The sequence below is a fragment of the Biomphalaria glabrata genome, chromosome 6, assembly GCF_947242115.1.
Source record: "Biomphalaria glabrata chromosome 6, xgBioGlab47.1, whole genome shotgun sequence".
In the NCBI taxonomy this organism is placed as follows: domain Eukaryota; kingdom Metazoa; phylum Mollusca; class Gastropoda; family Planorbidae; genus Biomphalaria; species Biomphalaria glabrata.
Window position 1 is genome coordinate 40,986,284 of NC_074716.1, and position 26,339 is coordinate 41,012,622.

At 35.9% G+C, this 26,339-nt stretch overlaps 4 protein-coding genes across 7 annotated transcripts in view; 2 read left to right on the plus strand and 2 right to left on the minus strand.

Moving 5' to 3' along the window:
• LOC106073422 (ubiquitin carboxyl-terminal hydrolase 47-like) overlaps positions 1-134 on the minus strand; it is a 46,338-nt gene extending 46,204 nt beyond the window's left edge. Inside the window, exon 1 of the mRNA XM_013233963.2 lies at positions 5-134. Coding sequence (XP_013089417.2) covers positions 5-16 — 12 coding nt within the window. The 5' untranslated portion in view covers positions 17-134. The remainder of the gene's footprint in view (positions 1-4) is intronic.
• Positions 135-4,067: 3,933 nt separating this feature from the next.
• On the plus strand, positions 4,068-7,069 carry LOC106073423 (60S ribosomal protein L10a-like). Its single transcript, XM_013233964.2, has 5 exons — positions 4,068-4,171; positions 4,342-4,497; positions 5,664-5,812; positions 6,174-6,346; positions 6,864-7,069. Exons 1-5 carry the CDS (start codon positions 4,167-4,169, stop codon positions 7,032-7,034), a joined length of 654 nt encoding a protein of 217 aa, XP_013089418.2. The 5' UTR covers positions 4,068-4,166; the 3' UTR covers positions 7,035-7,069.
• A 105-nt stretch (positions 7,070-7,174) lies between these two features.
• LOC106073424 (putative ankyrin repeat protein PA3287) lies at positions 7,175-13,073 on the minus strand. Of its 4 annotated transcripts, none has more exons than XM_056033594.1 (8): positions 12,963-13,037; positions 12,391-12,557; positions 11,789-11,913; positions 11,319-11,453; positions 10,461-10,513; positions 9,697-9,752; positions 8,251-8,358; positions 7,175-7,318 (listed from the first exon to the last, which is right to left on the minus strand). In XM_056033594.1, the coding sequence occupies exons 2-8, from the start codon at positions 12,463-12,465 to the stop codon at positions 7,208-7,210; spliced, it is 663 nt and encodes a 220-aa protein (XP_055889569.1). In that variant the 5' UTR covers positions 12,466-12,557; positions 12,963-13,037; the 3' UTR covers positions 7,175-7,207. The 4 variants fall into 4 exon arrangements, with proteins under 4 accessions (XP_055889569.1, XP_055889568.1, XP_013089419.1 ...); XM_056033593.1 differs by having other exon boundaries at positions 9,697-9,755; XM_013233965.2 differs by lacking the exon at positions 12,391-12,557 and having other exon boundaries at positions 9,697-9,755; positions 12,963-13,073.
• A 1,559-nt stretch (positions 13,074-14,632) lies between these two features.
• Positions 14,633-26,339, plus strand: part of LOC106073426 (protein O-mannosyl-transferase TMTC1-like) — a 49,740-nt gene continuing 38,033 nt past the window's right edge. Inside the window, exons 1-3 of the mRNA XM_013233968.2 lie at positions 14,633-15,249; positions 17,092-17,269; positions 20,573-20,646. Of these exons, the coding sequence (XP_013089422.2) occupies positions 14,963-15,249; positions 17,092-17,269; positions 20,573-20,646 (539 nt within the window). The 5' untranslated portion in view covers positions 14,633-14,962. The remainder of the gene's footprint in view (positions 15,250-17,091; positions 17,270-20,572; positions 20,647-26,339) is intronic.

Here is a 26,339-nt window from a genome sequence, read left to right on the forward strand (position 1 = left end):
TAACCGACACGATCATTAGTTTTTAGCTGATAAGTCCAATTTTCGGTTTGTTTTCCTCTTAATGTTAACACTGAATGGCTGCAAATCAACTACCGCAGTATCTCGGACATTAAGAGACTTTGCATAAATCACAGATGTTTTCCGTTTGCCAAGAAGGCCTTATCTCAATACTTTTTTCGAACCAAAAAAAAAGTACTTAGTCTAGATATTATACAAAACAAATTTATATAGAAACTATGGAAATTGTTATATGAACGATGGAAAACACGTCCAGGGCCTAGAATATACAACCTCAAAGACTTTATAGTTACTAGTTTAAAATTGATTTGTTTTTCTGGTAATGAGCGTAGCCGGAGAAGGGGCGGGGGACCGGGAACCCCCTCGAAATGAAATTTACCCACCCCTTGTTTTGCTTTAATTTGTTTCATGGAGAGGAGATTATAATGTTAAACCATCACTGGCCCAAGCGTTGCCTAACTCCATGAGCTCAGCCAAGCTCAAAACCTCTATCCAGAGGATTTTGGGTTAAAAAAAAATATTAAAACAAACGACAGTCGTCAATTTCACGAGCGTAGCCAGAGGGGGGGGGGGGGGGGGCTTTGAGTTTAACCCTAACCCCCTCCATAGAATTTTGAGATTAAAAACTTCCTTTAAAAAAAAAGCAAACGACAGTCAAAAAATTTCATGAGCGTAGCCAATGGGGGTGGGGTTGGCCTTTAAGTTCCAGTGCTTTTTTTGTAAAATAAAATAGGTGCCGGTAGGCCTAATCAGTGATTAGGTGCCGGTACTCAGTAGTTGATTGCCTAACTTTTAACTACTAAAAATTAATAAAATATATAATAAAAAATATATAAAATAAAATATAAAATAAAAATACAAGAAAAGTACTTTTTTTTTTCAAAAGGTGCCGGTACGCCGTAGCGGTACGTACCGTCACATAAAAAAAAAAGCCCTGCTGCATCTCTAATACAATTTACAGAAAGATTTGTTTCTAGCATACAAACACTATAAGAAAAACTATTTCTAATTTAACAATAAGAGACTAAATGGATAAGCTTTAAAAAAAAAAAAAAAAAAACATTCCATGTGTAAACTTGGATGAGAAAAATATTGTAAATATAGGCCTATATTTGCTAGTACAAAATTTTAAAAATGTGTTAGGCTATAAAAGGCCTATATGTCTGTAATTTCTTGTTTTTACAATACATCTATTGAACTCGTGCCTATACGGAAACATCTCCCTAACAAATTTCCTACAAATTTGACAGTTGATGCAAAGCATTGGGAAAAGAATTACTACCTCGTTGTTATTTTTTTTTTATGTTTTTCTTGTTTGTGTGTGTTTCATTACTTTCCTTGCTTTCTTAAAATCTTCAGGACCCAACTTCGGGAACTAAAATCGCTCCCCTAGTCTTCAGTTGGATTGGAGGGGGGGGGGGTCGAGAACGAATTTTATTTCGCCGGGGGGGGACACTGGTAAAAATGTGAGAATCACTATTCGGAAGAGTTTATATATATAATTCTCTTAATGGCTCAAGAGTTTGGACACGCAAGAAGAAGCAAAGGAAAGATCACGCTAGAGATACCTACGAAAAAAAGAAGGGGGGGGGAGAGAACAAGTAGTATTCACCCGTCACAAAATAGCATGGCCGGACCGTTGTGACCAAGAAAGATCACTCTTTTTTTTTATTTCTACCTCACGTAAATCTAGCGGCGAAAACAGAGGGAGGGGGGGGGAACAAGTAATGTCAAGTAATCTACTCTGTATTCACCCGTCACGTAATAGCAGGGTGGGACTTAACCATTGTGGGGCCCTATGCGAAACGGAATTCGCGGGGTCCAGTTTAGGTAGGGATACGGTTTATAAGTGAAAATTAAGAGTTTATATTAGAAAATACATTCGTCTTTGCATTTATTCATTCTTTACTACATACAGAACTACTTTACGAGCCTTGCGTGTAGCGAAGTCAAACAAAATATTATACAAATTCTATTTCCTACATAGATCACGCTCAATAGCAAGAAGTACTAAATGCTTCAATCTATCTATGAGAATTGTTGACGTCAAGTAATTCTTCATTAGTTTGAGGCGCGAGAAGCTTCTTTCACCAGGCAAAATTACGGGATGATGCCGTTTTTTTTTATCGCTCGTATGATTGTCGTTTTCCATATTGAATAAAACCCCAAATGTCAATTTTTGTCTATATATTTCAGGAGATTTGTATACGTTTTTTAAAGATTTTAATAATTTCTGAGATTTCCAGGACTTTTTCGTATATTTTGCAATTTCAGGAGATTTCCAGGAGCTCCTGGTAAATCGACAGGAGGCCGCGGGAAATCTGTTATAAGTTATAAAATGGTTTAATGTAATAATTTATACACCTAGAATTAGCGCGGGTACTATGAAAGTGCAGGGCCCACTGCGGTCGCATAGGTTGCAGTGGCCTAAGGCCGGCCCTGCAAAATAGCGATCGACTAGTAAATAATATTTAAATTACAGAGGCATGATTGACACCGAAAGTTATAGGTTTTTGAGAGGACAATGACAATACTAATTTTGGATGAATGAAAATGAGAGGGTAAAATAGCTGAAAAATTGTCATATTCACATGGTGTTGACAAGAATCTATTGGGTGTGGGCTGTGCTGCCCATATAGTACCCAGAGCCAGAGGTCTTCAGTTTACGTGGAAACAATATTTCTGAAAATGTATTATTACTTCCGCTCATATGAGTGTAATTCTTTAAAAGAACTCTGCGAATTAGTCGATGTAGAATATAGCAGACTTTGAGACTTTCTACTTAGAAAGAACGCAATGTACCTCATTCACCAATCGTAAATAAACAACATTTAGCCACGTGATAATATTGATAAAACAAAGAAAAAAACTGTCACGTGATAGCCATTTTGTATTACGTAATTTGTATTGAAGAGATAGAGCACCGTACGTACGTGGCTAAATGTTGGTTTGTTTACGATTGGTGAATGAGGTCCATTGTTTGTGTCTAAACTTTGTTCTAATGCAGATAAACGGCAATGATTTAATTGTTGAGATTATCTAAGTGACAAAGTTCTCTTACTTATATAATATACTTTGCATCGGAACTTCCAGAAGATAAGAAATCAAAGATCGATGGATTAAAATCTCCATTCATTTTCATAAGATTTCTGTGCCCTACGTGGAAATACAAAAGGTTGTTGAATTGGTTTAGTGTCTAGCAGGAACTATTGTTGTTATTGAAAGGTATTCTATATAATGAACTCCACGTGGACCAATGAAAAAACAAGGTTAAAGACAGAAACACTAAAAAAAAGACATTTAATCGTGAAGTACAACTTTGACAACGAAAATTTCATGCATTTTTTTCTTCAGATTATACTTTGTGAGAAATTTGTGACAGTCTACTTCTCTCTTATATCCACTGTGCATTAATTAGCGAACTAGTCCATTAGGACTGGGGAAAAAAGTTTCAGATCTGGAGATTTAATTAATATCTTGTTTCGAACTGCCTTGCATAGACAAACACCTGTTCGTGAATTAGGTTGTTAAACAGAAAAGCCTGTGCTTTTCATGCTGTTAGCCATTGCGGGAAGACACAATCCAAAAAGGAAAACATGTCTGGGTAGCCCTAAATTGCGTACAGTTAGAGTGAATAAAAAAGTTTCATTGAAAATAAACACAATTAAGTGTTGCATATTTAGTGTCAACTAGAAAGGCTTGTTCTTTTTTTCTTGTATTCTGAGCTTCAATAATGTATTTTCTTGGTGTCTACAATACAATTTCTTGCTATTCTTCTAAAAAAAAAAGTCTAGATATATATTAAGTTTCAATCTGCTAATCATTGCAATAGAGCTCAGCGACCAGATGGACAACAGATTAATGTTTGAAATGTTTTATTTGGGGTGAACCTGGCGACGCTCATTGGAATTTAATCATCGCATTTTGAAAAAGTTTTTTTTTTTTTAGCCTGTTGATTGAACATGAGAGGGGAGATTTAAAAAAAAAATCTAAGTAAATAAATGAGAATTCAAGTAATAGCCTGAGAAAAAATATATAGATTAGTGCATGTCAAACTAGGCTAAAACGGAAATAGACGCGAAAAATCTGGTTATAACCTTAACGATTTCCTCTTCCTCTTTCTTTCTACACGACTTCACTCCAGCAAGATGAGGTAAAAAAATGATCTCTCCCATCATCCGCACTGAATCTGTTATAAATACATTGCATCGTCATTGTATTTTATTTGAAATATTAACATAACATTTTCATATTTGCTTAGAGATATAATTTTGTTTATTCTTAGCAATAGTTTCTGACTTTCATTTGTTATTTATACTTTAGTAAGATCAACAGAGATTCACTCCGTGAGTCCATTGACAATGTTCTCAAGTATGCCAATGAGATTAAAGTACGAAAGTTCACGGAATCCATTGAACTGCAAATAGCTCTCAAGAACTATGATCCTCAAAAGGACAAGCGTTTTGCTGGAACCATCAAGTATGCCTTGAAATTTACACATCTTTCACCCAGCTGAAAAATGCCACAATTTTAAAATTATTAATAAGAATTAACAGATCTATAAATAAAAGTCATTGAGATTGAACATAAAGAATATTTTGTTTTCAAATCCTCTGTCATGCATAAATGAAAACATTTTAGAATATATTTTCTAGATCTATACATTAAAAATGTGGATTTTTCTGTTTTGGGTAGTTAATTTTTTCTAAGTCAATAACTTAAGAAAGAATTAACGGGACCTTACCCATGGTCTGTAATCTATGGGTAGGCTAAGACTTTTTGTCTTAACCGCACTTTCTTTCAAGGCTATTGACACTATTGTGGTTGGTGAGTCCACATTTTTTTTTATTGGCTCAAGTTAGGACAATCTAGATCTAAGTAACTTGCCAAGTTCTGTCACATTAATCATTAAATGTCATTTAATGTATTTTACTGAGTTCATATTATTTGTAATGGTTTGGGTGACTTATTGAAGCAAAATCTTATTTTGTCACTCCTCAGCTATTTTCATTGAACAGCAGCAATTTAGACTTCTATTCCTGCTTGTGTTCCCAAAATTGAGTTTTCTTTTACTAAACATTTTCATTTATGGCCCAAGCATACAGAATAGATTGTTTATAACAATGTATTTCGTTCCATATCTCCACCTTCTAGACATTCAAGCTTTCCCATAATTTATTTTGCCATTTTCTACATTTTGTAAATACCAGGATAGATTTGTTGGCTGATTTTTGAAGTTCATAATTGAATTTTTAAAATTTCGTTGCATATTTGTAGGATGTGGAAAAAAAACTTTGGTTTATACATCATTATTATAGTACCTCATTAGAGCTTTCCAATGATGCATAAATTATGACTGTATGTGCAGCAGTTAGAAAGTTGTGATTTTTGTCCTGTTTTTACCTAACCAAAATTAACACTGAGCCCAACGGAATTGTGATGTCACTGGCTAAGCAGGGCTAGGCTAGCAAGACATACCTAACATTTGTATATTTTATAAAAAGTCTACAATACAGTACTTAATACTCTTAATATATTAAGGTGTTGACTAGTTCTTGCATTGACTACCCTTAAAGACCTGCATACTGAACTCTTTCAAGAAGTGACTTCAAACAAACCCTATCTTGACACTTTTTTTTCCACAGACTGCGTAATATTCCTAAGCCTAAGATGAAGGTATGTGTTCTTGGTGATCAAGTTCATTGTGATCAGGCCAAGGCTAACGATATGCCACATATGGACATTGAAGCACTCAAAAAGTTGAACAAGGACAAAAAGCTTGTTAAAAAACTTGGTTAGTATTTGCAGTAATGAAGTACAAACTAAATTGTTCTTTTGCATACAAATATGATTCATTACCAGGAAAATTTAAGTGTAATAAACTAATATTCTACTTAACATTTGTAGTAAATGTGGTATTGTTTTTTTAGTACTGCATGTGGCAACCATATTGAAGAGACATCCTGAATATTGTTGCTGCTATAATTTAATGCCTGTATTCTGATGAAGCTTTCCCTGATGATTAATTGTTAAGCATGTATTACCTTACATTTACATGGGGAACATTGTTACTGAGAAAGCTATTGAATTATTAGGTCATCTATTAATGTGCATGACTAGTGTTTCCTTCTATATAATTTTTTTTTCTTTCACAGCCAAAAAGTATGATGCTTTCCTTGCTTCTGAGTCTCTGATTCGTCAAATTCCCAGAGTGCTGGGTCCAGGTCTTAACAAAGCTGGCAAGTTCCCAGCACCCATTACTCACAATGACAGTCTTAATGCTAAAGTTGAAGAGACTAAGGCTACCATTAAATTTCAAATGAAAAAGGTAGGCTACTTAAAATAAATTCAAAGCTTATGATTTATTAAATATTTGTAAGCTTCAGGTGTTTTTTTTTTTAATGTGACAACTTACAGGGATTAACTCTTTCAATGACTGATTGCAAATTTGTATTTAAAAAAATTCAAAGCCAAGGGGCACCATAATTACACTTTTTAAAAAATTCCACATAATTATGTAAAATGTGTGCATCGAAGACATGTTATATGTATTTAAGATTCCATATAAACATGTTCAACATCTCTGGGATATATAAAAAAAAAAGCTAGACCTTTTACACTATGGTATGAACACTTTTTTGAAAAATTAACTATACACATCAGTGGTTGTCTGTTATCATTGTCAGATAACTTAATCACATCTACACTTTGTCTTCAAGGACCATATTTCACTCTATCTCCACAATCACCAAGTAAAGCCATGATAAGTACTAAGATAATATATTGTACTATTCCTATATATGTACCAGTATTATAAAAAAAAAAACTTTTTTTTTCCTACATAGGTCTTGTGCTTGGCTGTCTGCATTGGCCATGTCAAGATGAACAATGAAGAGCTGTATCAGAATATTACCTTGGCTATCAATTTCCTTGTTTCTCTTCTGAAGAAAAATTGGCAAAATGTCAGATCTCTGTACATTAAGAGTACAATGGGTCCAGTGGAGAAAATTTATTAATATTTCAGTATCATTAAAATATTGAACCTTTTAAATATCTTTTATTTTCATTTTTTTGTCTTACTTAACATTATTCTAGTACATGTAGACAATGACATTTTTGATGTTATGAAGAACAAATAGCTATCAAGTCATTAGAATAATATTGCACTTGATCCATTTTATTGTAAAAATTAATTGTTCCAAACTGTGAATGAAGGTTTGTTGTATCTTGTGTCCCACTCTGCTTGATCCTTGGAATCTTCCACTCCAGCCAAAACATCACCCATTGTTAAAGCAATCATCTAACCAAGCAAAAAAAAATGTATCAATTCCATGTATACTGATCACTCAGAATTAATTACTGGTACCGGTATTGAAGGATTCACTTCATAAAAGAAATAGAATATTTAAAACTGAAAGTCTAATTGACTTCATTAGCAAACATTTAGATTTTACTACAGATTTATAAATTCAATATTTTATTTTTATAAAATTTAACCTTCTACCCAGTTGTACTGGTCTTCAAATAATACATATACGGTATGTAACAAACACTTGCTTGGTTATATACACTATAAGGTATGTGGGGTGACCTGACAACTATTTCAAGTGTTAAGTAGGCAGGCAAGGTATGAACTTGTGAGCTAAGCTCTTCAGCATATTCTTAATGCAGACAATCCATGTTCAGGGCAAAAGAGTTAAGGAGTGAAAGGCACACTATAACTGTAGCTCTCCATCTTGCATTCTTACCTTTCTACTAACTTGAATAAGCTATTGGCAATTAAAGTACAGGTACAGTATGGTATTGTGATGTAGTGATTAGGTTGTCCAAACAGTTAACAAAATATGGATATTGCTGCATTTTTCAGCTCTATATGTGATAGATGAAATGAGCCACTTGTTACCATGCCTCTTAATTCAATTATGAACTTCAAAAAAACAGCCCGCAAATCTATCCTTATATTTACGAAATATAGAGAATGGTGATATAAATGAAGGGAACGCTGGAATGTCTAGAAACAATCTATTCCGTGTGCTCTGGCAATAAATGTGCTTAGTAAAAGAAAACTCAATTTTAAACACAAGCAGGAATAGAAGTCTTAAAAATTGCTGCTGAGATATATCGGTATTACATAAAGGCAACTATTCGATTGCACAAAATAGGTATTTAAAAACAAACCTATTACCTGGTAATAATAATGTACCATTAACCTAGAACTTGTCATTCACTTACATTATTTGTCTGTTGATCCGAAAAGTGTGTAGTCTCGTTTTGAAGTTTCTGATCCAAATTTGAAAAGTTGAGCAGGCCTAACTGATTTGATATTTCTTCTGTTGTAGACTTTGATGACAATTACATGACAGAAAAAAAAATCTAGTCTTAATTACCATTGAGAAACTTTCACAAATGTGCATTACACATAAAGCCAATGAAATACCACATTTCACTCTATAAAATACAGCTACTCCTCAGATGCATGGTAAAATTTTAGAGGGCTATTGTGCTATAAAGGATGGTAATAAGGAGATGTGGGTTATGTTACCATTAAATATCCTTAATCTTTTTAAACACAAATTAAACCTGTACAGTCCGGTTTTAAAAATATATTTTTTGTACATCTCCCAGTGAAAGTTTCTAGACTTAATATTTAAAGAACTTTTAATTTCATACCGTATTAGATTTATAATTTAATACGTTTTTTTTAGCGGCCCCCGAAAGGTGAAATGTCTGTCCGTCTGTCCCGTTTAGATATCGTAAACTAGAAAAGATATTGAAAATCGGACATCACAATATTTTAGACCATTCAAAGTTCTGATGCAACGGCTACCTAATTTAAAACAAATAGTAATCTTATAAATGTCATTTTCCTAGACTTTTTTTTTTATTGCGGAAAATTTTATATTTTTTTTTTATTGAGGATTCGAATAAGAGATTGAGCCTTTTAAAAAATGAGATCAATTATAAGACATCAGTTAGGCCAGGGAAGGCGCTGTGCCTGAGCGATAGAGCGCTTGGCTTCCAAACCGGGGGTCCCGGGTTCGAATCCTGGTGAAGACTGGGATTTTTAACTTTGGAATCTTTGGCACCTCTGAGTCCACTCAGCTCCAATGGGTACCTGGCAATAGTTGGGGAAAAGTAAAGGCGGTTGGTTGTTGTGCTGGCTACATGACACCCTCCTTAACCGTAGGCCACAAAACAGATGAACTTTAGATCATCTGCCCTATAGACCACAAGGTCTGAAAGAGGAACTAGTTAGGCCAGGTTCACATCTAACTTTACATTCACTTTCACCTATCTTTTGATCTGCTGGACCGTTGGGGCACTACACAAGATCTGTTAACCTTCTTTCTCCATTCTCTCATTTGTCTTTGATATAATTTCATTCGTATGTTCTTTCTGAAAATATTGAAGCCTGCCTGGGTGGACCACTTCGGGGGCCGATTTTGAGTTTGTGTTTCCACACAAACTGTCTTTTGTAACCTTGTTTGTTTTTATTTTAGATCGGTACCCAGATATTAAATTTTTGTTTTTCTGCTCCACCTTTTTCCTGTAAAGTACACATACCCGGTACATAATTTTGAACCACAGCCATTTTATCTTATATATTACAGACGTTACTTCATCTTATTTGGACATTTTGCTTTACTTTTAATTAAACATATTTCTATGGTTCCCCACCTTTTGTACAATGTTCATTTTGATTAGTGCTTCCTTCTGTGTTCTCTTACAACCAGCTGCTGATTACGTCAGGAAAAAAAAAGTTTTTTTAAGCACATTTTGTAAGACGAATTTCCTCATGGATAAAAAAGATTATTAAAAATAAGCATCTAGTACATCAAAAAATAGAACAGTTTTGTTGAACCATATGAAGCATATCATAACAAAGTATTAAGATACTGGTACCGGTACTGTAATTTTGACGTGTGTTTTTTATTTGGTTTGGTTTACATGTTTCGGATGCTCCTTCAAATTTGAAGTTTATTACATCCACGCCCAAACCTCCCAAAAGACCACAGAAAATGACTGCTGCATGGTTTAACTTGGGACCATCAGGGTGACAGTCTCAAGTGCATGCGGCACCACAAGGCAGCCATCCATATACTAAAAAATAGGAACACCTAAACTGTATTAATGTTTAGAAATTTTGCGAGTACCATACATTTTAAGCTTAAGATATTTTAAGAAATTACATACTGTACTTTGAATTGCATGTTTTGTATGCATTCTGAACAATATATGAATCATTTTTATCGTAATATACTGAATGTAATGAAAAATGATTGTGACCCTTATTTGCATCTAGTTTTTAAGCTTTCTTTTTATTTGCCGTGATGAAATAATGTTATTTATTAGGTATGATTTTTTTGTTCTTATTTTTAATCACCTCCTCATTTATTAATTATAAATATTTATATTGCATTTTAACATATTTTGGGTCTTACCTGCGAAAAATGCCCATATAGAGTCATGAGCTGATGCAAAGTCTACAGCAGTTCTGTAACACAAATGATTCTTCAGTATTTTTTAAAAATTAATTTAAAAGTGGTGGAACAGAATAAACAATAATATAATGTGTTCTGCTTCCCATCTTTATAATAAAAAACAAGCTCTAGCATTTTAAAATCGCTTAGCATTTCATTAAAAAAAAAGTGACCTTGTTACCCCTGAACATAGTGAAAAGATTTTCAGATGAAGCGTAACATTGATTTTACTTGGTAAATTACACTGTTATAAGGAACACCCTCCTTTTCTCCTCAAATATGTGTGAAAAATATTTGCATTGAAAATGGCTCAAAAAGACATAAGGGCTACCACTGCAACTAGTTGGTCATATCGAAGTTCTCAAACTCACTTTGAAGAGATTGAAACATCTACCTGCTTTTACTTTTTAATATGAATTTATACCCCAGGAAAAATCAGGAGCAGGTGACCCTTAGGCAGCCTGCAGCACATGATGCCACATCCTGGCAGAACCTGCGATGCCCATGATCCCTAACTCTATTCGCTTGCCATTTCTTTAAACACATCAAGTGCGTGGAGGGGAAGCGAACTTCTGTGTGGGCAACACTGTTCAGACCTGTCACATGGCAATGAGCTATTAGTCTAAACTGACCACACGTTGGGTTGTAACATCGCAGGTTAATGTTCAGGCCTTGTATAACGATTGGTCCCAGTTCAGATCATAGCTTATGCCCAGGTTTTCCTCTTATTTTCTGTGAGATGAACCATAGTGTTTTTACTGAGGAAGGTGAACATAAAATAAATAAAGGTTCAAACTATTAAAAATAAACTACCAGTACCTTCCTTGAGCATCTGCTTTGAATAAATCTGCTTTATTTTCTAAAAGTATCATTATTACTTTTCCATGACCCTGAAATGCAGCACAGTGAAGTGGTGTCCACAAGGTACCTTTGTTGCTGGAATTTACATCAGCTCTGTACAATTAGATAAACCATGTACTTAAATTTAACATACATGTCAAATAAAAGCAGATGTCAAGTTATTCTATTAAAATCTGTGTATGTGTATTTTTCCAGTTGTGATGATAGGCTTAGCAGATTCTTTGTCCTGATATTAGCAAAATGAATAAAGCTTAGAATAATGATCAATATTTTGATATCTATAAAGCTTTAATTAGATAAATCCAACAAGAATAAATATGTATCTGTATATATATCTGTAATAATCTTTTTTTTAAAGGAACTTTCCATTTAAAAGATGCAATTAAAATAATAGAATCTGTTTAAGAACTATAAAAGATAAGACTTACCCATTTTTAATGAGAAGCTGAACGATGGTATCATATCCCCAAAATGAAGCTATTGCTAGTGGTGTCATTCCATCTGCGCCTCTTAAATTAGGATCAGCTCCTGATTTTAATAATTGTTCTACTACCTTTTCATTAAAAGAATTGCAATAAAATCATAAATTATAAATGGTCTATACAAATCTAATATATATAGGAATAACATATATCAGAAGACATAGTCAAGATAGTAATGTATAATGTTTATATAATGTAAAATTACATCCTCTTTAAACAATTCAATTTATTTTATTAAAAAAATACTGGTATATCTGAGAATATTTTATGTATGGTAGCATTGGATTGGTAGTATGAGAAATTCTTTTTAAAAATAAATGTGTATCAATGTATCATTTCGAAGTTAAATTCTTGATAATAGATAAATAATATATTAGATAAATATATATTATATTATTAATTTTAGAGTCTAATAAAGTATGGCTTGGGATTTACACCTAATTTGGAAGCTTTTTTTTTCCTGGACCTCGATCTAATAAAATTAATTATTGAATTATAATGATCAGAATCAACCTATTACTAGTAAAAATAAAGTTCTCCTTTCAGACCTTGTGGTCTATAGGGCTGATGATGTTAAGGCAAGGACATCTGTTTCTGTAGCCTATGGTTAACGAGATTGTCATGTGGCCAGCACAATGACCAACCGCTTTTAATTTTCCACAACTAGTGTCAGGTACCCATTAGAGCAGGGTGGACTCTGAGGCGACCAAAGATCCTGAAATTAAAAAATGGCAGTCTTCACCAGGATTCGAACCCAGGCCCCACCCCAGTTCGAAGCCAAGCGACCATTCAGCCACTGCGCCTCCTCCTGTTACAAGTACTTCTATCATACTTACTATATAACAATGATGTATCAGTTACTTACTTACTTAAGTATCACTATCATCGTATAAAATTGATAATGATACTAAATAGTAATACTAGGCCTACTTACTAAGTTAACTAAGACTAAGTCTAAGTCATCTAAAAACAAAGTTCAGAGACTCAAAAAACATGTTTATTGTATTTTCTATACTACTTCTACATCTAATAAATCTAGTTGAAGTAGAAATCTACTAGTACCGGTAATACTAAAATCTAGGGATAAAACTTCCGATCGAATGCCCCTTTATATACATACTTTGTGATCTCCCGCACCAACAGCTACGTCAATAGACATTGGAGCTGCCATCTTGTGGCGTTGCGGAGAGATAGGACGCCAAAATGTGTAACCAAATTTCTTACACAAGAGAGTCTGTAACACAGACCTATATGTAAATATCTATTTCTCTACTACCTTTATATATGTAGGCATGTGCTTTAAAGCTGAAATTCATTCGAAGCCTTATTTTTAGCGGCCCTCAAAAGGGGAGTAGTCTGTCTGTCAGTCAGTCCCGTTTGGATCACATTAACTATAAAAGATATTTTAGAACTTCAAAATTCTGATGCAATGGCTACTTTTTTTTTTCATTTCTAGAAGTGAATGATTAAATTTTTAAAAAGTAATATACAATCAGTTTTTTTTCATAAAAATACAACTTTTTTTTTTTACAACATGGGAGACTTTATAACGGTAAATGTTTAAAATATTTATACAAACGATTTTGTTATTCTCTAAAAAAAATATGTTTTAAAAAAATGTGTATTGCTAAATTGAATGTTTTCTTTTATACAAGCTAAATAAAACATTTCGGGAAGTATCACAGAAAAAAAAAATAAAAACAAAACCACAACATAAACTACTTATATTTTAAATAAATTGTTTACTTTTAAAAAAAAAGAAAGAATGTATCAAATATGTATAGGCCTATAAGTCGAACATAATTTAAAACACCATTTAATAAGCAGTGCATAAACGAAATTGCCAAATCTGAAGACTATCACAAATGCACCATATTTCACAATTTTTAAAAGTTTCATTTAGCGGTGTCTGTAAATAGGTAGTACCTACATATATTTTAAACAATTAGATCGACAGTGTTGAATCTAAATATATTTCACCAAAATGACTTCCAACTGACTAACTGCAACTACTAAACTTCATCAACGTCTATCACTGACAAAAACTCTCGGTCTCTCAAAACGCCCATCATTCCGCACATACATATCTCATGTTCACTATTTACACTCTCAAACTCTGCAATAGCCAAAATTCATCAAAGTACAATAAGGTACAAAAAGCAAACCATTTTACCAGTGACAATATGTAAATCATGTGAAAAGCTCCCACGGGAAGGATATTTACTGTCATTCCATTGACTCAATGAAGAACCTATTCTAAGGTAATTAAGTCATAAGACTTTATTATATATGTATGAGATATGTTGTACATGTGAAGCAACAAAAAAATTATGATACCCCCCCCCCAGAAAAAAATCTTGGTTACGCCTTTGCAGCATGCATTACACATTTGAAGAGTCTGCTGAAGTTTTAAAGTAATTTAAATCTAGACTCTTTAAGGTGCATTTATCAATTGTTTTCTTTATGAAAGAATAAATAAATAAATATATTAGGTTATGTTTGTTATTTTGCCCTCCTCAAAACAAAACAAAAAAAAACAGAAACTTGTTTTTATTTAAGCTGCTTTTTTTTTTTTTTTGTAGTTAAAAAAAATAAATAGTTTAGCTTCCAACAAACTAATTAAAGTTGGCTATTTACATGCTAGAGAAATTGCTAAGGTGGCAGCACAGCATGAATGGGTGGAGCTATACGTGTGAAACGAAAATAGGCGGAGCTACTTGCGCGCGCCTGGCTCGAGTGAACCCATTGATAACGAGTTTGAAATATATATTTACAGAAGTGAACACTCAAAACATTATCAGAGCATAAAAAGCAGTCTAAGGTCGCAGTCTTTTTTTTTTTAACTGTGTTATTTTGAAACGTGTTTTCTTTTATTGTGTTAAATGACTTAAAATGTATATAAAAAAAGATCTAGTTCTAGTCGTTAATAGCAGACTACAAGTGTCGTTCTTACATGGACTACAGCCTCATAAACAATGTACAAACTACCGTTATATATTTGAAAATGAATGAAAGACTTTAGCATCGAGTGCTCATAGCTGATAGAAATTAGAGTTATTTCGTTAACACACTTGGCTAGCAAAAAAACGCAATTTAAAAGTAAAGGTGCTAAGAAAAAAAATGGCCACACATGTTCCTAATGTCAAAGGTCAAAAGTGTGAAAGTAAGTTAACAAATAACATTTCAAAAATGTATGCTACGATTCCTGTTCTTTTGGCTGTTCTGTGTTATATCAACGGAGTTCCTGGAGACTTTGTTCACGATGACGTCTTGGCGATTCTACACAATCGTGATGTCACCGGTGAGAGCGACCTACTGGCTATTTTTTACAACGACTTTTGGGGAGTCTCCATGCAGAATAGCACAAGTCACAAGTCTTATAGGCCGCTGTGTGTTCTGTCATTCAGGTAGTAGACGTAGAGTTCTTAACATAACACGGCTTGTCTTCCAGTCCGAAGATTAATTCTTAACATACATACCGGTAACAGGGAAAGTGCCAAGGGGTTTTCCCTTTCCAATACAATAACACAGGGTTTCATTAGGCCTACTTCCCTTGTCCCCCCCCTCCCCATCTCTCTCTTTCTCTCTCTCTCTCTCTCTCTCTCTCTCTTTCTCTCATTCCATATGCTAAGACAAATTTGTACAAATGCTCTTTCTTCCCTAGTGCTATTAGAGCATTGAATGGGTTGCCTGAGCCAAACAGGAAAACCAGTAACTTGGCAGAATTTAAGTCATTGGTTAGCATGCATGACTAGATGCATGACGCGTAGGACGTAATTATCTTCTTCTTTGAAGTAACGTCTGTATTATACAAGATAAGATTTTTAAACGCCTATGCATATCCATGTTGTAACTCAGCCGAACATGTGTTTTTTTTTATTAGTTCATTAGATTTCCTAAGTGTGATTGTCTGGAGGATTTATGAAACCTGTTCCATGTTAAATGGCATCCCACATGATTAGGCCTACTTGTTCCATTAGCGAACCACCTTTCACTCAGTATATCACACTTGCGATGTTTCTATTACACTATAGACTAGGTCACTGGATGCGATGTAATATATATTTTAACCATTCATTTCAACCACGAACATCGCTATAAATCAAACCAGTATAGTTTAAAACTAGAATCAATAGTTCAAACATTTACAGTTGGTCGTGTAGTATGCTCTTCAAACTGTCGTCTCATTTGTCTCGAGTTCGAGTCCTACCCGCTTCAATCCCTTGCCGTCATGCACGAGGTTTGAACTAGGACGCAAACATCTTCATTTCTGAAGGAATGTCCAAAGTTTGGAAAACAAAAGAAAACAAAAACAAGAAAAACAAAAAAAAAATACTTTTTTAAAAAGTCAATACTTTTTTGTATACAACTTCTAGAGCGATTGTTTCTCTCTTAATAGCTAATGAATATCAGATTTTAAAACAATGGAACATTTTTTTCCCGAACCGATTGTCTTTTGAAAACCGATATGGGATCTGGATCTATAACTAGTTCTCTAGCCAAGTTTAAATTTACTCTTTTATTACTTTAAAAATTATAATGGGCAAACCTGAGTTTTCCACCCGTGGCCAACGAGCTGGTAATTTTTTTCTCAGCGATATACATAAACTGAAATATCTGAGTTTAAAGTCATTGATTAACATTCATGACTAGATTGACATATAAAATGCGTAGGGCTTATTTATCTTCTTTTTTGGAGTAACGTCTGATATATATATATATATATATATATATATATATATATATATATATATATATATATATATAAGAAAAGATAACTTAATTTCAATAACAGAGTCACAAAAATATTTCATATGGCTCTTGAAATTTTTTATTGAAGAACCCTGATATAAGATTGTCTCCCCTACAATAGGATGTAGAATGGAAACGTTTCAAATTGGAAATAAAGAAAACGTAATGCTAATTAACTCCTCCCAGTGGCGTAGCGAGGAATTAGCCATCATTTGGGGGCCCAGGGGGCTTGACCTATTTGGGGGCCCCTGCATTTTGCGTAATATTTAATATTTAATTAAAAAAAAACACTAATTTGGGGACCCATTCAAGTAGGGGACCGGGGGGATTTTCAAATCCCCCCCCATCCTAGCTACGCCTCTGATTCCTCCATTTTATTCTTTAATATTCTGTTTACACATCTCTTGATACCTTGACGCGTATACCACTTACTTTTGTTAATACACAGCTATATATACAGTCGTAACGTTATGTCACTTGCTCTTGTACTCTTTTAGGTTGGATTATTACCTCAGCGGCGGAGATTCCAGGTGGTTCCATTTAGTAAATATCATGCTGCACGCCCTTGTTGTTTTTGTCTTGACTCAAGTGTGCCATAACGTGCTGAAGATGTCCAGCCTCGCTACGCTTGTGGCCACATCTCTTTTTGCTGTCCACCCAATACACACGGAAGCGGTAAGCTGTTAGTTACTTTCTTATTGCACGCATTTCATCTTGTACATTTGTATAGGTCACAATGGCGGTAAAACTTTAAATTAGTTTAAATAGTTATCCTTTTGGTGTATTCGGTGTACAAAGTAAAGGAAGTGTTGAAGAGCTATGTTTTGAAAAGGAATAGTATAATTTCTGTGCACTTTTTTTTAGCTCTAAAAAAAAAAGTAATGTAAAGTTCCCCTTTCAGACCTCGTGGTCTACAGGGCAGATGATGTAAAGGTCATCTGCGGTCTACGGTTTAGGTGTCATGTGGACAGGACAACGACTAACCGCCTTTACTTTCCCCAACTATTGTCAAGTACCCACTGGTGCCCGAAAATCCCGAACTTAAAAATCCCAGTCTTCGCCAAGGAATCGAACCCGGGACCCCCGTTTCGTAAGCCAATCAATTTACCACCCAGCCATGCGCCTCCTTTTTAACTCTACGGAATCAAATTCTCTAAGCCCTTCCGTATGTAGCTGAGTCTATTTCTTTTTTTTTTCCCGAGACAGAGCAAGGACGAATGATTTTACCCTTGTTCCTGTGTAGAAAAGATTACTTTACTCTGTAGCACTGTCTTTTCTCTACATGTATTAGGTAAATTTATTGGCTTTAGTTTTAGAGGACATAAAGCCAAAATAAATGTACTGTAGGCAATGGGAAGGGGACATTCGATTGGGGCCTTTGGAAAATACATTTTTTTCCCTCTTTGCATGAAACTAATGGTCTAAAAGAAATGTTTGCGCTTTCTTTATGATTAAAGGATGAAATTAAAGTAAAACTAACTAAAAGTGGTGCTATATCTAGAGCTCAAAAGGATGAAATTAAAGTAAAACTAACTAAAAGTGGTGCTATATCTAGAGCTCAAAAGGATGAAATTAAAGTAAAACTAACTAAAAGTGGTGCTATATCTAGAGCTCAAAAGCTGAAAAGTGAGTGCTGAGGGATCGATGCTAAAAAAAAAAAAGTTAGCGGTTGTCATTTTAACAAACAAAAAAAAGTGACGACAAGTGTGAAAGCTGAAGCGGAGGGGGGGTGTTCCGGTCGAAAAGCAAGAAAGAGTCGCCTATATATTAAATATGTCGATATTGAATCGACAAGAGGAAGAAAGGTCAGAGATTGTTCGTAGGACTATTTGGTTGCTGTCGGTGGTGTGGGCGAGAGGGCAGGGGGAAGCGGAAAAGTAAAAGTGATACTAGAGTTCACGGGCCAGAAACGTGTGTGCCGGGGAGGGGGCTTTGGTGGTGTTGTGAAGTAATGATCTGTGTGAATGTGTTATAATGTGTTATTATTACTTTACTTTTTACATTTTTTTCTATAAGTTATGAGTCTAGTTATGAGTCTAGTTATGAGTCTAGTTATGAGTCTAGTTATGAGTCTAGTTATTTTATTAATGCTTAAAGTCTTTAAAAAATGTGACAATCGTGTCACTTTCATCTACCCACTTGAATGAATGCGTTTTATTGAATTCTGGGATAAAACTATGAAGGGAAAATTTTATGTGTGCAATTCGTAACCCAAAAAAAATTATTGTAGGTAGGCCTTTATGCTGTTATTTAAAGTCAGTTATCATATATAAGATATACAATCAGTGTTAATCTGGCCCACTTTGATGTTGATGACATCATGGCAGTGGTCAGTGACAGATAATCGCTAGCAATAATTCCTGACTTGTATAGGAATCCCCGATATTATCAGCCAGACGACAAACATGTTGCCTAACATAAACGTTGTTTTATTTTAAAGACAATACCTCTTTTATAAAGCCGATAATTTTCTTTTTGAGCGATTACTTTGCTCTTAATAACTAATGAATGCTGGATTTAAAAAAAAAGAGAGAAAATCCGGGTTAAGGGCATCTATAAATCTAATTGAAGTTTATAAAACTCTATCAAATTCAGACATGACACATTAAAAGAGATGACTACATTGAAAGACAGTACTGAAGGATCTAAGTCTAGGCAAGTCTTTATAGCCAGCTATGGGCGCTAGGGGAACGCTGTAATCTCTGGGTGTTTCTATGCAATCCGGCCCCCAACATGCCATATGAGGGAGATCGAATTATACATCTCCTCAAAATCATTCTGCTAAGTTTGATAATCTGACAAATACGGTGTTGAATGTTTCTAATTTCACTCTAAGAGTTGTAGCTTCATGACCTTCTTTTTCCTTTGGGGAGTATAGCATCTTGAGCACATCAAAATAACTGAATCTCATGTTTGTTAGAGCATCCTTTCTTGATGACCACATTGTAGGACAAAACTTTTCAAAGTGTAATCAAGATCAAGCTGAAGTTGTTGTTAACGCACATTGATTAGGGATAGCCACTATTTAGATAAGCGGGAGGAAAGCAGCTCCTTAGGCATACATACAAAAATTTAGGATATTTGAAGGACAGCTTTTTATCAAAAATCATCTTTAGTATTTTTTTTTTCCCTTTTAGTGGGCTCCAATTGATTGTTAGTCATTGACACAAGCGCAATGAATGACTTTGCGGCTATGGGCCCCTAATGATCGTGGGCCCGGGTTTATCAAACCCTTTCACGCCATGGATGCTACGCCACTGTGTATACAGATGTAGGCTATTACATTATTTCGGAAAATGCATGACATTAGTAGCCCTAATACACTTTAATACGCTTAGACAATCATGACGCTCAGATTGTTTTTTTTTTTTTTATAAAAGAATATTATATCATCTTTTTACAATTTAATACGAGTCTTGGTGGCATTCATGCTTCCCTTTCACTGCCCCTACCGGCCCAATTGGGTTCTGGCCCACCGGGCATTTGCCCGAATGCCCATATAGCCAGTTCGCCCCTGGTTTTCTTGCATTTTCTTCAGATTGTAGGCTACTTTGTGGAAGAACGCCTCTCACTATGCCAATGGAGAGTTATCTCTTTTATTCAAGAAGGAGGCTGTAAAAAACAACAACAACAACAACAACAAAAAAACAACACAAAAACATACCCAGAGAATATGAAGGATTGAATTCATTCATACTTATTGGAAAATATTTCACTAAAGTAAAGAAAATCACAGAGTGAAAGCCGGACATTTTCACACTGCTGGATGAAGGACACGACCTAAAAAAATGAGGACTTGTCTTCCTATTGCTGGATATCTGGTAACTCTACCGAACGTTAAACGTACAAAAGGTTGAGAAACACTGAAGTAAAAATCTTTTCTAGGTGTAGTTAATCAAATGTCTTTAGTGTGCTGCATTATGTGCAGTCCCCATTAGACCTAGCTCTAAACTTTTACACTCTTTTTTTTTTTATCAGGTGACTGGAATAGTTGGCAGAGCTGATGTGTTAGCGGCAGTCTTGTATTTGCTGTCTTTTTATATGTATACAAGGTATGTAAATCAAGGCACATTGGCACATATGGGCGCGTGCATACACGCGTATAGAGTATATACATAATAGTGTTACAAATGAACAGTGATAGGTAGAGGTCAACGTATGACCCCGGCGAGATGACACAGCAGCTAGTGTTCCCTGGAATCTACATGTACAAACAAAGACAGGATGTGACGTGTCCACACGTGTTGTTCCAGGGGACGAACAGATCTAAGTAGGGGGACAGTTACTAATGAACAGTGACAGATAAAGGTCACTACGTGTGACCCCGACTTGATGACACTGCAGCGAGTGTTTTCTGGAATCTACGTGTATAAATAAAGACAGGATGTGACGTTTCCTGACATGTTATTCCAGAGAATACTAGGAGTGTTTGTGCAACTTTGGAGAAGCGATTAGGGACTCTATATAAGCCAGAAAGTTAATGTGAAAGTCAGTCGTATGGAGTCGTGAGTGAGCCGTTACAGTCGATACAGACGATGTAAGACGTGTGCGGCTCTGTGGAAGAGAAATGTGTACGACTCGATGCAAGTTAACTAGGGTAGAGTTAACTGGAGTGGACTACTGTCGTTAAAGTCTATACAGCGAACTACAGTGGACTTGAGCCGTTACAGTCGATACAGTCGATGTAAGACGTGTGCGGCTCTGATTCGGTAGACTTGAGTACGACTTGGTTCAGCTTTGGGAGACCTGGAGCGACACTGGGAAGTGTGTCGTTGGTCTGTTCTGTGGAATACGGCTCGAGGAAAGTTGAGAAGAGATGAATTGCAACGAAGTGAAGAGATGCAGTGCAACGAAGTATAGCTAACTGTAAACTGACAGATATTGTACAGTCTTCTACGCTACATGTTCAAGTAACGAATTGTTAGAGTTAATAGTCATTAAAGTTATATGAAACTGAAAGTTTAGTCGTCAAGTTCTTTGCTGTGTTTTTATTTGTGTGCCAACTAATACTTCTAGCCAGAAGATTCAGAAATACGTAACAATTGGTGTCAGAAGTGGGATATTTCTGGCTAGAATGTATTCCACCAAACTTCTTAATGAACTTGACATGAAAGAACTTAGACAAGAGCTTCGAGAAAGAGGTCTACAGCTAAACGGAAATAAGGAAATGCTAACAGTACGTCTCAGACAAGCCCTGTTGGAGGAAGATGAGAATCCGGACACTTGCCAATTTGAAATCAAACCTGATACGATGGAGCTCCTGAGAACTTTGCAATACAAAATGAACTCGGTGAACGAGAGCATTAAGGAGATAGAATCAGAAATCAACACCCAATTTTCTTCATTTAACCAGTTGATTAAAGTCATGAATGAGAATGAACAAATAGCTACCACGCCCAACAAGACTGAAGAACAAACAGATACGATAAAAGATCAAACGAGAATCATGATGAACGAGCTACTGAACACTCAGCAGTATCAGATTGAGTCGACAGATGAAAGAACTACACCATTGATGAACAGCGAACAATTGTCCAACCAAGAATGTGGCGATACAGACAATTACGATAGGGATGCTGGTGATGGCTGTGCTGTCTGTGACTGTGATAGTAAACCAAACGAATGTGGCCCACGGGAAATGAAAAGAGACGGTAGCTGTTACTATTTCAACGAGAAGCAGAATGAGACCGCTGAGGAAACAATAGAAGAGACCTATAGTTTGACCGAAGCTTTAGCTATAGATATACCTGATATGAGTACCTCAACTAGCCAAACAGATCAAGACAACGTTGGGTCTGCGTCCAAGCCTGTTGCTGTGGGCCTTAAAGACTTCTGTCTTCTATCTGTCATTGTCTACGAGAGGAACTCGAAGCTGGATTATTGCACCCATGCGTTTGACAAGAACTGTACGTACGTAGCTATGCAAGAAGACTGTGAATGCCAAGAAATACACCAACAAGCTCTAGACTTAACAGAAGCTTGTACAGCTATCAAGGTAGGCGTGAGAAGCCCTGGTGATAGTCAAGGAATTACAATAGAAACTGATGCTGAAGTTGATGGACCTTTGCACGTTGAATGTTATCAACCTGCCCCACAGTCGAGTCCTCCAGACTCGGATGAAGGTGATGACGTGTTTGACAACTTGCCTTCAAGTGGACTTGCAGCTCATTCGCAAAGCACCCATCGAAGAATAATGCTGAAGCAACTTGTTAGATCAACAGTCTTGATGACTACAGCTATGAAATACAATGCCTTCCTATGTGCTAAGTCGCTGCCATCAGCATTGATCGACAGGAAAGCAAGACAACGACAACGACATCAACGCAACCAAAGAAATATCAAATTGAGGAGGCGGAGAAAGCGACATATGCAGAGTGCAACGTGGATGGCTCCAACAAGATCAAGATACAAACCCACCCCTTCTCCCACTGATAGACCCCCACCTGCATTTATGAAACTCCATAGCCCATGTTGTTAGAAAACAAGCCCACCACTTCTCCCACTGATAGACCCCCACCTGCACTGATGAAACTCCACAGCCCATGTTTTTAGAAAGATTCTGTCCGGAACCATCAGACCAAAGAAGAAAGCCTTACGAATCAGTTGAAAGTGTGAAGCCACTAATGAATAATCTAAGAACATTCCTCATGAGAATAGGTTGATGAAGTATATAACAGAGGTTTTAGAAGAACGCTAATTAAGTCAGAAGCAAGAAGGACAGAAAAGAAGTAGTTTAAGATGTCAGAACTGTAGTGAGTAACCATCTGTGACAGAACTGTACAAGAAGATCAACCCAACAGGCATCGTACAAACCCAAAGTCAGTTGCTGTTGTAAGAAGAACATGTGAATATTGCTGTACTGTAATGAACCTGGTCATCTCTGAAGAAGCTCTGGAAAAAGCCCTAACCCATCTGTAAAAAGATGCTTGAAAATGTAAAACTCAGCCAGTGAAGCACGAACTCGTTAGAATGCTGATGAATTTTCTCGACAAGAGTGCCCAATGTCGTCATCTGAAGGTCGATGTTTCCATACCAAGATTGATGAAAACATTTGTGAGGAACTGCTGAAAAATGAAGATTTGGCTCCCATTCTTCTATGGAAAGAAGATGGACAACTGCCAGATTGAAAGAACATCTCTGGGAAGGGGGCAACCACCAAAGCTTCCTACTTGATCGTCGATCGATTTCATCAGTATCGTGATGAAGTAGAATCTGTTCGAGACGAACAGATCTAAGAAGGGGGCAGTGTTACAAATGAACAGTGATAGGTAGAGGTCAACGTATGACCCCGGCGAGATGACACAGCAGCTAGTGTTCCCTGGAATCTACATGTACAAACAAAGACAGGATGTGACGTGTCCACACGTGTTGTTCCAGGGGACGAACAGATCTAAGTAGGGGGACAGTTACTAATGAACAGTGACAGATAAAGGTCACTACGTGTGACCCCGACTTGATGACACTGCAGCGAGTGTTTTCTGGAATCTACGTGTATAAATAAAGACAGGATGTGACGTTTCCTGACATGTTATTCCAGAGAATACTAGGAGTGTTTGTGCAACTTTGGAGAAGCGATTAGGGACTCTATATAAGCCAGAAAGTTAATGTGAAAGTCAGTCGTATGGAGTCGTGAGTGAGCCGTTACAGTCGATACAGACGATGTAAGACGTGTGCGGCTCTGTGGAAGAGAAATGTGTACGACTCGATGCAAGTTAACTAGGGTAGAGTTAACTGGAGTGGACTACTGTCGTTAAAGTCTATACAGCGAACTACAGTGGACTTGAGCCGTTACAGTCGATACAGTCGATGTAAGACGTGTGCGGCTCTGATTCGGTAGACTTGAGTACGACTTGGTTCAGCTTTGGGAGACCTGGAGCGACACTGGGAAGTGTGTCGTTGGTCTGTTCTGTGGAATACGGCTCGAGGAAAGTTGAGAAGAGATGAATTGCAACGAAGTGAAGAGATGCAGTGCAACGAAGTATAGCTAACTGTAAACTGACAGATATTGTACAGTCTTCTACGCTACATGTTCAAGTAACGAATTGTTAGAGTTAATAGTCATTAAAGTTATATGAAACTGAAAGTTTAGTCGTCAAGTTCTTTGCTGTGTTTTTATTTGTGTGCCAACTAATACTTCTAGCCAGAAGATTCAGAAATACGTAACAATATAATACATATGCACTCTAGTGTCATAGGGAAAGGATATTACTCAATAGTAGGCCTAAGTGTTTGTGTGTGTGTGTTTAAAGTCCGGGCGAAATTTCGTTAGTTTATTATTTTTAACAAAGTGTGTGTGTGGAAGTGTGTGTGGGGGACGTGTTGATATCATGTTTTGTTTAAATTGTATTGCCAACTTAAACTGTTATTGCTCGGTCGTTGGTTTGTAGCTCCAAACATCTAGTACAACTATACCGTATTTTATTCTTAATATTTAACTTCAAAAAAAAAAAACGTACACAGATTTTTCTTTAACCAAACACAAATATAACTTTATAAACATAAAATTAAAGTTCTTCTTTCAGACATTGGGATCAATAGGTCAGATGATGTATACGTCATTTGTTTCTGTGGTCCATGGTTAACGAGGGTTTCGTATGGCCAGCACAACGACCAACAGCCTTTACTTTTCCCCAACTAATGTCAGGTACCCATAAAAGTTGGACGGACTCAGAGGTGCTTTAAAGATCCTGATAAAAAATACCAGTCTTCGAACCCAGGACCTTCGGCTCGGAAGCCAAATAGCAGTGTAACATTAAAACAAGTAAAAAGAATATTTTTTTTAAACAAAGCTTATATTAAATGTAATTGTAGCAATTATCTTATCAAATACAGACGTTACTTCAAAAAAATAGAGGATTACGCGTGCTCCTAGGTTAATCTAGTCATGCAAGTTAATCAAGTCATTGATTTTCATGGCTGACTCAGGCAATTAGTTTGACTCAATCATGTACAGATCTTGAATAACTATAACAAAATTGTGCAGTTGGAAATATTTTTACCGATTGTTTTTTTTAGAGAGATTTCATGCTTTTAGTTGGGAAGGAGGGGATATCTGGAAGAAGATTTCTGTGCTGGCTTTTCAAAAGTAATTTTTTTTTAAAGTTTCTGGACTTCAAATCGAACTCGAGGACTGAAGTCTCCTTGATTGAAGGCCGAAACACTATCCTCTGAGCTAGACAAGTGCTTATGGAATCGAAAGATTTTTATAGTTATCTATGGCTACTGGATGCGGCAAAATATGTAGGTCACAGCTGGGGCTGCGTAGCCTTGGGAAATACTGCATTCCTCATTAATCTTTGGACTCGAAGACAAACCTTATTATTGTTACTTTCAAATTTTTAGCCGACAACCTAATTCTCTATAGACGTCTTATCCTTCCTACTGACTATATATAAAAAAGTTATTAATTATGACTAATTGATAAAATAATTGGCCAATTTTTAAATTGTTTTGTTAAGAACAATGAATGATTGTGCAAAGTTTCAACTTAATCCGAGAATGGGAAGTGGGAGAAATAACGTGTACAAAATTTGTACCAGACAGACAGAGCAAGTTGATATAATCTTTGAAAATAAAAAAAAAAGCTTCTCATAAAAAAGACATTGCTAACATTGTTAGATAGGGGCGTGGTGGTCGAGGAGGTCACGAGATTGAATCCCTATGAAGGTTTTTAGCTTTGTAATTTTTATAACGTCTCAGAGCCCTTGTTGGTCGCTGCCCTAACCATACCACACCCCTCGTCAAG